This window comes from Aulonocara sp. 'chitande type north' Nkhata Bay, linkage group LG23, assembly GCF_057382095.1.
Source record: "Aulonocara sp. 'chitande type north' Nkhata Bay isolate Kocher_YH1m ecotype deep benthic linkage group LG23, A_spYH_male_GT1.1, whole genome shotgun sequence".
In the NCBI taxonomy this organism is placed as follows: Eukaryota; Metazoa; Chordata; class Actinopteri; order Cichliformes; family Cichlidae; genus Aulonocara; species Aulonocara sp. 'chitande type north' Nkhata Bay.
Genome location: NC_141365.1, coordinates 45,962,408 through 45,979,744, shown reverse-complemented (window position 1 = coordinate 45,979,744; position 17,337 = coordinate 45,962,408). Strand labels below are relative to the sequence as shown.

Genomic DNA, 17,337 nt, shown 5'->3' with positions numbered 1-17,337 from the left:
CGGTACGCATATGTATCGAACAATACAAAATTTGTAATTTATTTTATCAACTTTCCTTCTGACGATGCTGTCTGTGTTGAGCGCTCAGTGAATCTGCGTTCGCCTACTCCGCCTAGGCTGTACTGTCCAGCGCAGATCCACTGAGCGCTCAACACAGACAGCATCATCAGAAGGAAGAGCGCAGGGCAAGCTAGCGAGACAGAAGTTAAGCACTCCTTGCAACTTGGACCTCGCCCACCCTCATTCAGATCTGGCATTTGGAATTATTTTGGTTTTCATGTGACGTATGACCCTGAAGGTAAGCGAGTCATGGACTAAAGTAAAACAGTATGTTGGATGTGCCACGCAATGCTCAATTACATGGGTGGGAGCTAGTGTGTTAGCGCAGTTAGCTCGTTAACGTGTTGGCCGTCTAGCCCCATGCACGGGGCGATCGGCGGTAGCTCGTTAACGGAGATTTGCCGTGTTGTGGCGTTAAGGTCATTTCAACAAGATTAACCTGAAAGCACTAGTGGGAACATAACGAATATGACTGCACATTTACACCGACATTATCCTAGTGCAAAGACAAAGATGAGTGATTCCTCAATCAGATACAGGGCTCGCAATATCGCTAGCCCGACGTCCCGGGGCTAGCGATTTTTTCAGTCGGGGTACCAAAATCTATCTCTGCCCTGCCCGTCGGGCTATTGTAGGAAGGAAAAATATATGTCAATGCTTTTGCATTCTTTCGGAAATGTAGCTGGGTAATTATGTCATTGGCATCGGTGAGCCACTGTCAATATGTGACATATTGAAATCGCGTTTGAATTTGCGCTTGTTTTTTTGCTTTCACTTTGCAATCGTGCGAACTGTGTATAGAGAGCGACAGCACTGATTGGTGAGTGATGATAATTTGTGCACCAATTCCTCTGACATTGTCTTATTAATCGTTAGCTTACTACGCAAACATGACAAGTGAAATCTCCCGCAGCTTAAACATGTGAGAGGTTGATCGCGCAGAGAATCGCAGAGCTTATGTGAGTGCGCGTGTAAAAGCAGCAGAATATATATTTTAGTTCTGCTGAGCCAAATAAGACAGGTCAGGGTGAAGAAGTGACAGCCAAAGAAAAGCTTACCACAAAACGGAGAAGTTATGACAAATCAGACTATAAGGCAAAAAGAAAGTGCAGCTTTATGGTTTCATGGACAAAAGAATTTCTGTGGCTGCAATATGACGAGCTAAATAACCAGGGGTGCACATAAGTGGTGCGCATTCTCTGTCAAAATAAAAAACACGCACAAGGGTTAGGGTTAAATTTAAAAACTGTACTTTTGAGTTAAAATATATATTTATAATTTTAATAAATGACAAATTAAAAAGGCATGAACATTTATTTTGTATCGAAAAAATATCGAACCGTGACACCAAAGTATCGAACCGAACCGAACCGTGAATTTTGTGTATCGTTGCACCCCTACTAATCACTGTCCTTGCCTCAATGTTACAAAAGCACAACCACTGTCCACACCTCACCTCACAGTATATGATCATTTCCATTTTAGGCATTTCCAAATAATCATTTTCCATACTGCCAGTATAAATATACACAGTATACTGCCATCACTACAATATAGATGTTTTACACACTCCTTTTGTTGTTGACATTCACAGGCTGTGTGCAAAATGCCACACTCTTCAAATTCATGCCAACTAATATTTTTACGTCCAGTAGGTGTCCTGCTAGAGCAAATGAAGCTTCAAGAAGCTTCGCGTTGGGGTGAACCAATTGGATGAAAAGCTTCAGTGCTTCATGAGGCTTCATCTGCCCATCACTATTGAACAGTGCTCCGTGGGATGTTCAAGGCTTGGGAAATCTTTTTGTAGCCTAAGCCTGCTTTAAATTTCTCAATAACTTTATCCCTGACCTGTCTGCTGTGTTCTTTGGACTTCATGGTGTTGTTGCTCTCAATATTCTCTTAGACAACCTCTGAGGCCGTCGCAGAGCAGCTGTATTTGTACTGACATTAGATTACACACAGGTGCACTCTATTTAGTCATTAGCACTCATCAGGCAACGTCTATGGGCAACTGACTGCACTCAGACCAAAGGGGGCTGAATAATTACACACACCCCACTTTGCAGTTATTTATTTGTAAAAAATGTTTGGAGTCATGTATGATTTTCATTCCACTTCTCATGTGTACACCAGTTTGTGTTGGTCTTTCACGTGGAATTCCAATAAAATTGATTCATGTTTGTGGCTGTAACGTGACAAAATGTGGGAAAGTTCAAGGGGACCGAATACTTTTGCCACTGTAAAGGTTTATTTTGTCTAATCTAATCTAATAACTTTAATCTCAGCCAAACTGATTTACTCAGGAACAAATAAAACACTGAAAAAAGTCAAACAATAACATTTTTAGGTTGTCTAAGTCACTTATATATTACGTTTAACCTGAGTAGCGAAAGACCGCGGTGATCTGAACATGATGTGCCGGGAGTTTGCTGTTCTCGGCGGCTCTACTGACCCTCGAGCTCTCGGCTAGCTATCGAGCTGGTGGGTAACAGACGTCTCAGAAACGTCGGAGCACTTTTGCAAATATGCGATATCTTGATAAACTGAGCAGATATTTAAAGTTTACACAGCTACATTCTCACCTGAAAATATGTTAAAAGTTTATTTTGTGACCCAGAAAGAGTAATAAGAGTAATATTGAAAACTTAGTAGCGACCGCCATTGCCGGAAAGTGGAATTGGATGGGCCACGCTATGAATTCTGGGATATGGTGGGCCACGAAGGACACACCCGACCCATCCTTTAATTTTGGGGAAAAAGAGGACGCATTGGTCGGCTGCATTCAGAGGAGTCTATGAATTTGGACAGCCTTCATCGTGTCGCTGTGACGTAATCGGTCTACAAATGCGTCCTCAGGAGGATGCAGCCCATGAATTTGGACACCCCCTATGTTTACTACTGCATAGACACATTGAATTTCCAACACAAGGAAATGACTTTTTGGATAATGTTTTCACCACCAAGAGATTACAAAGCCCGCCACCCACTTTGGTGCCTCTGATCACATCACTGTTATGCTAATGCCAGCATACAGGCCCCTGGTCAAAGTCACTAAACCAGTTCGTAAGCAGGTACGTGTGTGGCCAGAAGGACCTGCAATACTGCTTTTCCACCACAGACTGGGAGATCCTTAAACAGGCCGCCACACATGACAACACCACAGACCTGCAGGAATATACAGAAACTGTCATTGGCTACATCTCAAAAGGCATCGATGAGGTCATAGAGACCACTGTCCAGGCCAATCAGAAACCATGGCTCACAGGTGAGGTCTACAGGCTCCTGAGGGTGAGAAATGCAGCCTTGAAAGCTGGGGATGAGGTGAGCCTAACAACAGCAAGGGCAAACCTGCCACGTGCATCAGAGAGGTGGAAATGCAGTGCTCCAGGAGGATTTTGCAAAGCTTCAGTGACAGCAGAGACACTCAGAGGCTGTGGCAAGGGATACAGACCATCACAGACTACAAGCCCACTCCTCAGACCGCTGTCGGGTCCACCACATTACCGTAAGAGCTAAGTGAAATTTTCTCTTGCTTTGAGACACAGAACGACACCCCAGCACAGAAGACTCCACCCCCCAACGATCGGGTGGTGACACTATCAACATGCTTGTCAGGACCTGCTGCCATCAGGGAGGAGACTGAAGAGCCTCCGGGCCAGAACCAGGAGACTGAGAGACAGCTTCATCCAGGTTGTCAGGATGCTGAATTCACTCCCTGCTCTCACACACCAACTCCAGACCTGCATTCATCTTTTCCCTCTGAACCCCCCAAACCCTGAGCCACCACCATTGCCCTTTCACTGACTGCCCTACTCCACCATTTGACCCTCTCATAAGAGGTGAAACATCTTCAAGGAAACTTAAAGAAGACGCTTTTCTTTCCAAGCTCCTTAGACTACGGTGACCTGGATGTCTGAGAACCTCCACAGACTGATTTTACAAGAACAACTTGTGTCAAAAAATCCCTAGCAGTGCCTCTCTGTCACACACACAAATCACTAGAGTTACAAATTTAATAACTTAAAAAACCTCAGAAAAACAGAACTGAGCAAAACAAACAAACAAACAAACAAACAAACAAACAAACAAACCAGAGACCTGGGGCCCGTTCTTCGTACGTCGCTTACTACATCCAAGATCAAATGACACATCCAAGACCAAATCATCGCGCTAACGGTGAGCTCGCTAATCCGGTTCTCCGAACACACCTGCTGTTGACGATTAGTACAGCTGGATGAAGTAATGTGAGATCACTGGGTGTCGTAAAAGGGGCTACACATCGATAGCAGAAACATTGATCGGCAACCCTCTGATTGGTCGGCGGAAATGTCGAAGGAGCGCGCTCGGTATTTTTCGGCAGCAGAGCAAGAACTCTTGAGTGAGGGATTTCAGGAGTTTCAGAGTTTAATCAGTTGTAGCCACAGCTGCCCTGGGGCAGACTGACAGAAGCCAGGCTGCCATATCGCGCCATCGGCCCCTCTGGCCAACACCAGTAGGCGGTAGGGTAGATTTATTATATTACACTATATTATCCAATATTATATTACATTATATTATATTATATTACATTATATCCCCTTTCACATTAGAGCCACAACAGGACCCACTAGAACATGGGAACAAGTAAAAGTGAAATATAAGAATATTCTACAGAATGGTAATATTTATCACTTATATTGCTTTTCGTCTCTTGGAAAGAGACCATGAAATAATCTGTTTGTTTGTTCATAACAGCAACCAAGAAAAGGGCAGAGCAAAAAAGACAGGTGGTGGTCCTGCACCCCCTCGTCAACAAGTTGGTTAAGTAAATAATACCCTCACGGGAATATCGATATCTCTCTATGAGCACACTGTCGCGCTGAGCTAAAGGATCCTGTCTGTCCCGCAATATACGCTGGATTCTGAGGACTCTCCTTAACGGTCTTGCACCTTCCGCAATGGGTGGCTCGCGTAAATGGACAGGACATGGCTGCGACAGGCTTCCCAAATCCACCTTCGCTTTTATAGCCGTGGTCTCTCATCTTGATTACACAAAGTAATTTGCAATTACTACTCTGAAATATGAATTACATCTGTAATAATCACATACATGTAATAGAATGTTAATAGTACATTTCCCTTTTTTAGGAAATGACCTGTATGTATCTGTGTGAAATCAATAAACAAACAAAGGGTTGCCGATCAATGTTTCTACTATCGATGCGTAGCCCCTGTTAAGCCACCCAGTGATCTCACATTACTTCATCCAGCTATACTAATCGTCAACAACAGGTGTGTTCGGAGTACCGGAATAGCAAGCTCAAAGTTGGCGCGATGATTTGATCTTGGATGTAGTAAGCGAGGTACGAAGAACGGACCCCAGGTAAGAACATTGTTGAGGTTTAAATTTATAATCTTAAATACTTATATGCTGATTATATTGCTTTATAAGAAAGGCCCAAATCTGAGTACACTCTGTGCCGACAGGACTGACAGGAAATTACATGCTTTTGCAGGCGAAAAGTGAAACTAAGCAGAGTGTTTGGTCGAAACTTAAAGTGTGTGTGATGTCTATATAAATGACTAGGCTTGCTGTTTTGTGCTTCAGACCTGGGGTTGTGTGTTCAGGTCTCCATATCCGGATATGTAAAATAAAGATAATCTTTTAAAGTAAAAAGACCACTTTTGAGCCGTGTCTTTTTGGCCATAACGAATACCAAAAGAACCGGAATTTAATAACATTAAAACCAAACAATAAATGAGCAAAGTAGTGCATGATAAATATAGATGACAAATACAAAGTGCAATATAGAAACACTGGGTAAAAAGAAACGAACAATTAAAAAGGAGGATAAAAGATGTGAGCAGTAGTTAAACAGTAGAAATAAATATATAATAAACAAATAAAAATAGATAATAAATGAAAGCCAGGTCTGAAAGGTGAGTTTGGCTTTAAAAGCATGAAAACACACTGCTGTCTTCAGGAAGGCTGCTCCAGTAACTTTCTATGCTCGCTTTGAGGCTGCAGCTAAGGACTAGCTCAGTAGGTAAAGTGGGCACCCCATGATCGGAAGGTCGGCGGTTCGAATCCACTTAACGGCTACCCTGAGGTACCCCTGAGCAAGGTACCGTCCCTACACACTGCTCCCCGGGCGCCTGCTTAGTGGGCTGCCCACTGCTTCACTGAGTGAATGGGTCAAATGCAGAGAAAAACAAGTAATTTCCCCATGGGGATCAATAAAGTATCCATTATTATTATTATAGACTACAGCTCTGCATTTAACACCATAATTCCCTCCACACTCACCACCAAGCTGGAGCATCTGGGACTCAGCTCATCTATGTGTCAGTGGATCTCCAACTTCCTAACTGGCAGACCACAGGCAGTAAGGATGGGCCGACATGTCTCAGCCTCCACCACTCTCAGCACTGGAGCCCCCCAGGGGTGTGTTCTGAGCCCCCTGCTGTACTCTCTGTACACATATGACTGTGTGGCCACTACCAGCTCCACCACCATCATCAAGTTTGCTGACGACACCGTCGTGGTGGGCCTGATCTCTGATAACAACGAGACGGCCTACCTGAAGGAGATTAGGAATCTGGAGAACTGGTGCCAGAGGAACAACCTCCTTCTAAACATCAGTAAGACAAAGGAGCTGATAGTGGACTTCAGCACTAAGCAGGAGAGGAACTACCAGACCCCCGTCATCAACGAGTGCCCAGTGGAGAGAGTGGACAACTTCAAATACCTCGGAGTTCACATCACGCAGGACCTGTCATGGTCCTGTCACATCAACACCGTGGTGAAAAAGGCCCAACAGCGTCTCTACCACCTCAGACGCTCGAGAGACTTCCTTTTTTTTTTTTTTTGTCCCGTTTGGATCTTTAGCCATCAGAATTGTTGTCTTAAGGCCAAGAAAGATGCCAAGCGGATTTATTTTACCAAGTGGATCATCATGGCCTTGCCATATTGGTCCATTTGATTGACCTTTATTATAATTATGAATTTATTTTATTTTCAGTTGCTACAAACGGGACAGACATGACTGTGGGATAGGACAGGGGGAAAGAATGAAAGAAAGAGAGGGAGAGAAAAAAAGAAAACCAAAGGGGAGAAGAGACGGTGAGAAGGGGGGGAAGAGAGAAAAAAACAAACAAACAAAAAAAACAAAACTCCTGGGTCACCTGTATGGAGAAAAAAAAACAGAGGAGAAAGCAAACAACAAAGAGCAACATAATAAGAAAAAAAAAGCACCATCACAATAAACTAGCTAGCAGTAGATATCGATAGTTACTAAATAATAAACGATATTGTGCAGCACGCAAGATAGCCAGCGCACAGTGTGCTTTGAGGCAGCAGCCAAGAAAGCTGTAGTCCGCGTCTATGAATACCCATGTGTACACCTGTGTGCATACCTGTGTGGATCAGCATGCTTGCATTCCAAAGGTTTCTCCATGTAATGATCTGCTAGGGAGTGTGGGGAGCCACAGCCCTGTCCTCTATGGTATCAAGCAGGTATGGAGGAGATCAAAACTCCAGACATCCAGAGGCCCCCAGAACACAAGAGACCAAGGAAGACCCACAGAGGGGCAGCCGCGCCACTGTCCCAGTAAGAGCTAAGGAGAGTCCCAGATGAGGGCTCATTCAGCAGCCGCGGAGCAGAAGCCAGGGGGAGTTGCAGTGACGCGCCCGTGAGCTCCGCCGGCAGCCAGCTGTGCCTGAGTGACCGAGCCCCAGGCCGAGAGGCCGGGGGCACCCCACCTCCGAAGTGGCCCGAGCGAGCCGCCAAGGAGTGAGCCGGTGTGTACCCGGACGCCGCTTGAGAGACTTCCAACTGCCCTCCAAGGTGCTCAGGAACTTTTACTCGTGCACCATAGAGAGCATCCTGACGGGAAACATCTTAACCTGGTTCGGGAACAGCACCATGCAGGACAGACGAGCTCTACAGAGGGTTGTGCGATCAGCTGAGCGCACCATCCGCTCCGAGTTCCCTGACCTGCACTCAATCTACAGCAGGCGGTGCTGGACCAAGGCCAGGAAGATCGTGAAGGACCTCAGCCATCCCAACAACAGACTGTTCTCTCTGTTGAGGTCAGGAAAGCGATTCTGCTCCCTGAAGACCAACACAGAGAGACTGAGGAGGAGCTTCTTCCCGCAGGCGATACGGTCTCTCAATCACAATCACACCACCACACAGTACTGACCCACACATACAGTTCTTACACACACACTGGACATTCTGGACATTGTTTTCACTTCATCACTTAAATCACTTTAAGCATATTTGCACTGCACAAGACATAATGTGGATTGCACAACACTGGACACTATATTCTTCATTTCAAGCTAATACTTGTACAGCTGCTGTTATTGTGTATATATTTATTTATATTTCTTCATACATTCTTATATAGTTCTATATTGTGTATTTTGTTGTACAGTTATTTTATTTTCAACTTTAATTTATGTATTTTATCTTATTCTTTCCCAGTTAAATTTACCCTTCATTCTAATTTGTGTTGTACAGTTATTTCATTTTTAACCTTAATTTATATTTTATTCCTTCCTAGTTAAATTTACCCTTTTTAATTTTTCATATTTATTTCCTATCTTATTCATAGCCTTTTCCTTTTTTGTTTTCTTTAGGTCACGAGCAGTTGTCCAAGCATTTCACTACATATCGTACTGTGTATGACTGTGTACGTGACAAATAAAATTTGAATTTGAATTTGAATTTGAATTTGAAAGTCATCTACATGTGGGTTTAGTTCTGACTTTAGGGACAAGTAAAAAAATAAAATAAAATAAAAACATCTGTCCAGACAACCTGACAGTCAAAAATATAAACTCAGGAACTTAAAAGGAAAATTGTGCTGACTTTGAACGTCCGCATCAAGATAAACTTACAGATTTAAGAGTCAAAAAGTGTCAAAAAGTCTGTATCCTTACCTGAGAGTTTCAAGTTTACAGTCAGGACTCTTTAGTCCAACACACAGCAAATCCAATCCTGAATCCTGCAGCTTGTTCGAGCTCAGGTCCAGCTCTCTCAGATGATTGGATGGGGAGCTGAGAATTTCAGACAAAGCTTCAAAGCTTCTTTTTGAGAGTGCACAACGACGCAGCCTGAGGAAGAATAACAATGGAGACATATTCTTTTATTCATCTAGCATTATTAAACATATTTGTTCATAGATTCACTTACAGCACTTTCTTGGATGCTTTGACCACTGGCAGCAGCTTCAAAAATGCCTTCTCTGAACGGGAGTATTTCTTCAGGTCGAACTCATCCAGATCTGATGACAGTAAGATGAAGACCAGAGCCGACCACTGAGCAGGAGACAGTTGATCTGTGGAGAGACGTCCTGATCTCAGGGACTGTTGGATCTCCTCCACTAGAGAACGATCATCCAGTTCATTCAGACAGTGGAACAGGTTGATGCTTTTCTCTGCAGACAGTTTCCCACTGAGCTTCTTCTTGATGTACTGGACTGTTTCCTGATTGGTCTGTGAGCTACTTCCTGTCTGTGTCAGCATGCATAGGAGATTCTGATTGGTCTGCAGTGAAAGACCCAGGAGGAAGCGGAGGAACAAGTCCAGGTGTCCATTTGGACTCTCTAAGGCTTTGTCCACAGCACTCTGGTAGAAGTCTTTTACAGTAAGTGTTTTCTGGAAGATTTTAAAGCGAGGAGATTGTTTCTTAAGCAGGTTGACTCCAGAGTTGATGAAGGTCAGATAGACATGAAGAGCAGCAAAGAACTCCTGAATGCTCAGATGGACGAAACAGTAAACAACGTTGTTGAACATGTGGCACTCATCAGCTTTAAAGATCTGTGTGAACACTCCTGAGTACACTGAGGCTGCTCTGATATCGATGCCACACTCTGTCAGGTCTGATTTATAGAAGATCAGGTTTCCTTTCTGCAGCTGATCAAAGGCCAGTTTTCCCAGAGACTCAATGATCTTCCTGCACGACTCTGTCTCAGCTCCTCCATCATACTTGATGTCCTTCGTTTTTAGGTGAAATAGCACAAGGCGTAGGTAGAGCTCTGTGAGAGTCTTAGGCAGATCTTGACTCTCTTTGTTCTTCATGACAAACTCCAGAACTGTAGCAGTGATCCAGCAGAAGACTGGGATGTGGCACATGATGTGGAGGCTTCGTGATGTCTTGATGTGGGAGATGATGCTGCTGGCCTGCTCCGAATCTCCGAATCTCTTCCTGAAGTACTCCTCCTTCTGTGGGTCAGTGAACCCTCTGACTTCTGTCACCATGTCAACAATGTCACAAAGGATCTTATTGGCTGCTGCAGGTCGTGTGGTTATCCAGAGGCGAGCAGAGGGAAGCAGTTTCCCCCTGATGAGGTTTATCAGCAGCACATCCACTGAGGTGGACTTTCTAGGGTCAGTCAGGATTGCAGTTTTGTGGAAGTCCAGAGGAGGTCGACACTCATCCAGACCATCAAAGATGAACACAACCTGGAAGTCTTCAAAGATGTAGATTCCTGCTTTTTTGGTTTCAGTAAAGATGTGATGAACAAGTTCCACCAAGCTGAACTTTTCCTCTTTCAGCAGATTCAGCTCTCTGAAAGTGAATGGAAACATGAACTGGATGTCCTGGTTGGCTTTGTCTTCAGCCCAGTCCAGAGTGAACTTCTGTGTTAGGACTGTTTTCCCAATGCCAGCCACTCCCATTGTCAGCACTGTTCTGATTGGTTTATCTCTTCCAGGTGGGAGTTTAAAGATGTCTTCTTGTCTGATGGTTGTTTCTGGTCTGTCTGGTTTCCTGGATGCTGTTTCAATCTGTCTGACCTCATGTTCATCATTAACCTCTGCAGTCCCTCCCCCTGTGATGTAGAGCTCTGTGTAGATCTGACTCAGGAGGGTCGGGTTTTCTGTTGTAGAAATCCCCTCGAGCACACACTGGAACTTCTGCTTCAGGTCTGACTTGAGTTTGAGCTGACACTCAGTGAGAATCTCTGCATGAATAAACAGCAAATGACACAAATGAGAAAACTGCATTCTGGTTACTGTGGTTATGTGTTCAGTTCACTGGACTCTTGGTGTCATGATCCGGGTGAGTCTGAGTAACTTTCCACAGCATCAGCTCTCCTCCCCTGGGTGGAGCCCTCCTCACTCCTCCCTGCTCCTCACCTGTTGCCAATTACTCCGGCAGTATCTATGAGCAGCACTCACAATGAACCTTCTCCAGATTGTCTGCTTACCACAGTCAGTTCTCTGCCTCACATTTTGTCTTGTGCTCCTCAGCTTGTTTCGCGTAACCCTCTTTTCCTGTTCCCTAGTCGGCACCTGGATACATCTTCCAACTCTCGCCATAAGTCACGCCTCAGGATTCTGGCCTGCCACTGCTGGGAAAACTCACTCTTGCAAACTGCCATCCTCAGCTGCCTGCCTCCCTGTGCACCCACATCTCACTCTGTACCCAGATTTAATTCATCTCCTCCTCCAGCTGATCTCCACCTGCAGCCACGTAACACCTCTTAGTTTTTAAATCTTGGACTCATTCACTACACTGTGGACCACTCTGATTATTATCTCCTTTGTTCCAGTGATCCTGGATAGTTTCTATTCGCCCGTTTCTGCCCCTGTTGTTCCTTTGACCTGCCTCAGCTTATGTTCTGGCCTCAGCTCTGCACTTCTCATAATACCTCGCTTGCTGTTGAATTTAGCCGTGATTCAGCTTTCTCCGTCAAGAAATCTAGTAAAATACATTTCTGTTAAAAGTCACTCAGCCTCCGTTTTTTGGTTCTGTGCTTGACTCCATTCCTTTTCATGAGCCATTGAGCCCTGACACTTGGGTTATAACTGAGGGCAGGTTTTATAGAGACACATTTGATTTAATTGTGTTTATTTATACAGCACCAAATCAATACTAGCAACATTTCACATATTACATAAACAACACTATGGAGCCAGTAATGAATAAATATGTAGAATAAATGAAAGAATTTCAAGTATAAAAGTTTTTTTTAATTCCTCCAAATAACAACAACAGTCACCCCAATGTGCTTTATATTGTAAGGTAAAGAACCTACAATAATACAACAGAAAAAAACCCAACTATCTTTTTGGGTCCTGAAAACTGAAGGCTCTGCCTCCCATTCTACTTTTAAATACTCTGTGAACAACAAGTAGGCCTGCAGAGCGAGAGCGAAGTGCTCTAACAGGGTCATATGGTACTACAAGGTCATTAAGATAAGATGGGGCCTGATTATTTAAGACCTTGTATGTGAGGAGCAGGATTTTGAATTCTGGATTTAACAGGAAGCCAATGAAGGGAAGCCAAAACAGGAGAAATATGCTCTCTCTTTCTAGTCCCTGTCAGGACTCTTGCTGCAGCATTTTGGATTAGCTGAAGGCTTTTCAGCGAGTTTTTTGGACATCCTGATAATAATGAATTACAGTCGTCCAGCCTGGAAGTAATAAATGCATGAACTAGTTTTTCAGAGTCTCTCTGAGACGGGATATTTCTAAATTTAGAGATGTTGCACAAATGGAAGAAAGCAGTCTTGCATATTTGTTTAATATGTGCGTTGAAGGACATGTCCTGGTCAAAAATGACTCCAAGGTTCCTCACAGTGTTACTGGAGGCCAAGGTAATGCCATCCAGAGTAAGAATCTGCTTAGATACCATATTTCTAAGATTTTCAGGGCCGAGTACAATAACCTCAGTTTTATCTGTATTAAGAAGCAGAAAGTTAGCGGCCATCCAGGTCTTTGTGTCTTTAAGACATTCCTGCAGTTTAACTCATTGGTGTGTGTTATCTGGCTTCATGGACAGATGGAGCTGGGTGTCATCTGCATAGCAGTGTAAATGTATGCTATGTTTTCTAATGACACTACCTAAGGGAAGCTTGGTAACGGGAGCGTTGCCAGCAGAAGGCTGAAGTGGAATCTCCAAGAAAGCTGCAGAAGAAAAAACATGAGCTGAAATGGTGGATTTTAGTCATATAAGGAGAACTGTGGCTTTCCTCCAACCTTTGACCAATCACCTTAGTGTCCTGTTTATCAACCATAATAAAAAGCATTTACTGTCTGGGCATTTTTTTGTTTGGGTCTCCAAACAGCAGAAAGAAATGGCAGCCATTTTTTTAACTTTACCTTCAACTGGTAAATAGATTTAAGAAAAAGCACTTTGATCATATTTGTGACGTGTCCCAAACTGTTGTTGTCGCCTCATTTATGTTGATAAAACAGCTCTAAAACCAATCTCACAATATAAATCTGTAAAATGGGCAGAAAACCTGCTGCTGGTCCCATTTTAATCAAACCAACCCAAAGAGCAGATATTCATGTGTACACAGGAGGTTATTTGTGCAGATGCATAAAACACACAAACTGTTGGCTTTCTGCAGTCTCTCACTCCTGAAAGTGTTGGCAAGTGTTTTGGATTTATTATTTATATAGATTTTAATGGCACCTGTGTAATGTTAACTAAGGTTTTTATTGTTTATGTGTTTTTTGTTTAGTCATTCCCTGACTTACCTGTGGGTTCTGGGATGGTTTTATTTAAATTCTCCAACAGATCATTCTTGTTTATCCTCCCCAAAAGATTTTTAGTGACTTCAAAAGTGTTGATAGAGTAGGTATCAAACATCAGATCCACTATGTCCGTCCTCTCTGCATTCTCCAGTTTACTCACTGGGATTGCTGGTAAACCTTCTACAGACCCGTTCTTCAGATGCCACTTAAATTTTTCAAAGTCATCACGTCCCAAATCCTCCAAAGTCCCCAGAAGGATTTCTTTAGGTGTCGTCATCTTTTACCCTGTAAGGACCCGATAAACAAAGACTGTAACAACAGCTGGAGAGGTAATTGTCTGATTTATCAGAATTTAACTTGATTCTAACAGCAGTTCATCACTACCACCAATAAATTTCTAAGGCTCAGAATGCAACAAAATTGCACATGAAGAAGCACATAGAGAAGTATCCAAGTAACACTTTGCTACAATATAAAACAAACTATTATAAATAAAGAAAATATATAAACTAAATATATACACTACCCGTCAAACGTTTTAGAACAGCCCAATTTTTCCAGTGTTTTTGTCACGGTTTGCGAGCCGTGTGTAAATTATTAAAGGACCCTTTATGCAGGCAGCTCAGATGCAAGTGAGTTTATTCATCACATGGTGATACAAACAGAAATGGCGAAGGTGAACATGGAAACTAAGCAAAAACCTAAAAACTAATAGTACACGAAGGGAAGACGAAAACACGGAACACAAGGGGTGGGAGCAAAGCACTAGTGATGGGACGTTCTGTATCGAGGCTTCGGAGCGTGTGTCGAGTAATGGAGGGGGCGTTTCCGCGAAGCGCGTATCGAGGCTTGCTTCATTTATGGGAGGAGCTGAAAATGATGACGTCCGAAGCCTCGCTGCCCGGCTGTACCACGTGACTGGTTCATGAAGTGGTTCGAACTTTGCCGCGAGATATGACAGCGATATAAACCCTCAGACTTCATTCAAAAATGTGGGTGTTTGATGGAGAGTTGCGGTTAGTGAGAGTTTGGAGACAGTTTGGAGGTTTATGAGAGTGAGGAGAGAAAGTCAGGAGAGAATGGAGCCAGCTAAGAAGAGGAGGATGTCCTCCCCTGTGTGGGAACATTTTGATCTTATTCCTCCCAACAAGGTATGCAAATTTCTACAGAAGATGTATTTTCATGATACTGATGGTGCAATACAATTTATGTTGAGCTGTCTTGACTTTTGTACAAGGTGAAGTGTTTGCTATGTGCCAGGGAGCTGGGATATAACAGCAACACCTCATCCATGCTTAGGCACTACAGAGCTTTGCATGAGAATAAGGGGGACACCGATCGTGGAGCAAGACCAGGTGAGCCATCAAATGCAATGATAATATAGGATGCAGTAATGTTACTAAATGATATAACAATATTATACAACTGTTATAAGTTACGTGTGTGATATTTATATTTGTGCTTTATCTTTATTGTCTTTCCTCAGGAGAACAATCTCAAATAGATGAAGACCTGGTCAGCATGGTGATTGAGGACTCCCAGCCATTTAGCATTGTGGAGGACAAAGGATTCAAAAGATTTGTTAAATCATTAAATCCTAGCTATGTTCTCCCCACTAAAATGTCATAAAAGCAGTGAAAATTTAGTTTTTACAGAATAAAATGTGAACAGGCAGGACAGTGTGTAGCTGTCCATACCTCAACGTTACAAAAGCACAACCACTGTCCACACCCCAACCACACCTCACCTCACAGTAAATGATCATTTCCATTTCAAGCATTTCCAAATAATCATTTCCCATACTGCCACTATAAATATACACAGTATACTGCCATCACTACAATATACATGTTTTACACACTCCTTTTGTTGTTGACATTTACAGGCTGTGTGCAAAATGCCACACTCTTCAAATTCATGCCAGCTATTATTTTTACGTCCAGTAGGTGTCCTGCTAGAGCAAATGAAGCTTCATGAAGCTTCGCGTTGGGGTGAACCAATTGGATGAAAAGCTTCAGTGCTTCATGGGGCTTCATCTGCCCATCACTACTAAACACAGAACAGAGTGCACAGAGAAACAAGGGGGGCAGGGAATCAAAACCTAGGAAGCATAGAATAACTCACAAACTAAACTGGCATAACACAAAAATCACAAAGAACTGAAACCACTAGATCAGGAGACCCAGGACCCTGACAGATACACAGACAAACCAGCAACTAACAGAGGCAAACACAAGGCTTAAATACACAGAGGGATAACGAGGGAATGAGACACAGAAGGAGGACACAGCTGGGAGTGATTGACAAGACGAGACAGAGGAAACGCAAACTAAACACACTGACATGAGACACGGACCTTCACAACAAAGCAGGAAATACAAAGACTGAACTTAGAGGTACAACAAAACACAGAACCAAAACGTAAGAATAAACAAAGATACATCATGAAATCAAAGATTAACAATACAAAACAGAAAACACTGAGTCACAGACCAAGGATCGTGACAGTTTTATTGAAAATATCCTTTTTATTTCTCATTGCACTCTGAAATGAAAGCATAGTACAAATAAGCAGTTGGAGTTAAAAATAAATCATGAAACACATTTATAGACCAAAGTTTATTCTAAACGTCTGACTGAACACACCCGTGGCTTCTGTCTACAATAGAAATCAAATATTCTCCCATATCTGTGGCAGATGTTCCCGTAAACGTGGACCTTGTAATAATAATAATAATAATAACTTTATTTATAAAGCGCTTTCAAACAAAGTGCTGTACAACTAAAGAGATAAATTAAATAAAAGCGATACATAGCAATACAGGTAAAAGACACAATACAAGTTAAAAACAATAAAAATGTAAAAACTAAAAGCCATAGAATTAAGACATGTAGGATCGGGTGAACAAATGTGTCTTCAACTTGGTTTTAAAAACCTCCACAGAGCAGCCTGCCGAATATCTTGTGGGAGGTTGTTCCACAGAAACGGGGCATGAAAAGAAAAAGCTCTCCAATTGTCTTTTTTCTGGCTCTAAGAACTTTTAGAAGACCAGAGTCCTGAGATCGGAGAGCACGAGATGGAACATAAAGGTGTAAAAGGTCGGAGAGGTATGAAGGTGCCAATCCGTTTAAAGCCTTGTAGGTGAGCAGCAGGACCTTAAAATCTGCTCAAACCTGACAAGGTAGCCAGTGAAGACATCTCAGAACAGGGTAATGTGCTCAAATTTCCCAGTTCTGGTTAAAATGCGAGCAGCTGCATTTTGCACCAACGCCAGAATCTCAGGTTAAACCTCACAAAACTTTAACAACCACCAAACAGCTGAAACAGTAAATGAGAGCAGGAACACGGATTCTGCACAAAGACGTAAACACAAAGCTCAGAGCCGCCGACACATCAGAATCAGTGAGATGTCGCCTTTCTCACCCGATGGCACGGACACGGTCGGGGCTGAAAGCCGACAGCTCGCTGATTCTGATGTTTCGGCGGCTCCGAGCTTTGTGTTTACGTCCTTTTTACGCTGATTCTAAAGCTGTTAGTTTTATCTCTCTCCAAACAATATTGACTGAACCAGCAGCAAAAGAAGATCCAAACTACGCTTCACATAAACATCGTCATGAACTCACTCTGACTTTTGCTGTTTTGCTTCCACCAGGATAAAATCACACGTCATGCACAGCTCGCTCTCTCTCTCTCTCTCACACACAGTTTCCTGTCTAAAAATCTGTTTTCTGCATTATTCGCTTGCTTGTTACGCACAAGTCTACCGTTGTTTACAGCGCTGTCGGCCGCTGTTTTTTTC

General features: G+C 43.1%; 1 protein-coding gene and 1 long non-coding RNA gene across 2 annotated transcripts in view; one reads left to right on the top strand and one right to left on the bottom strand.

The window, feature by feature from the left end:
• The window catches only part of LOC147302785 (uncharacterized), a 431,420-nt gene extending 417,606 nt beyond the window's left edge, over nucleotides 1-13,814 (bottom strand). The window contains exons 1-3 of the mRNA XM_086283599.1: nucleotides 13,541-13,814; nucleotides 9,243-11,013; nucleotides 8,990-9,163 (exon numbers count right to left, since the gene is read on the bottom strand). Of these exons, the coding sequence (XP_086139725.1) occupies nucleotides 8,990-9,163; nucleotides 9,243-11,013; nucleotides 13,541-13,814 (2,219 nt within the window). The remainder of the gene's footprint in view (nucleotides 1-8,989; nucleotides 9,164-9,242; nucleotides 11,014-13,540) is intronic.
• A 509-nt stretch (nucleotides 13,815-14,323) lies between these two features.
• Nucleotides 14,324-15,207, top strand: LOC147302784 (uncharacterized). The gene is made up of 3 exons (XR_015127204.1): nucleotides 14,324-14,688; nucleotides 14,775-14,892; nucleotides 15,024-15,207. It is a non-coding gene; the product is annotated as an uncharacterized LOC147302784 (long non-coding RNA).
• Nucleotides 15,208-17,337: the final 2,130 nt, after the last annotated feature.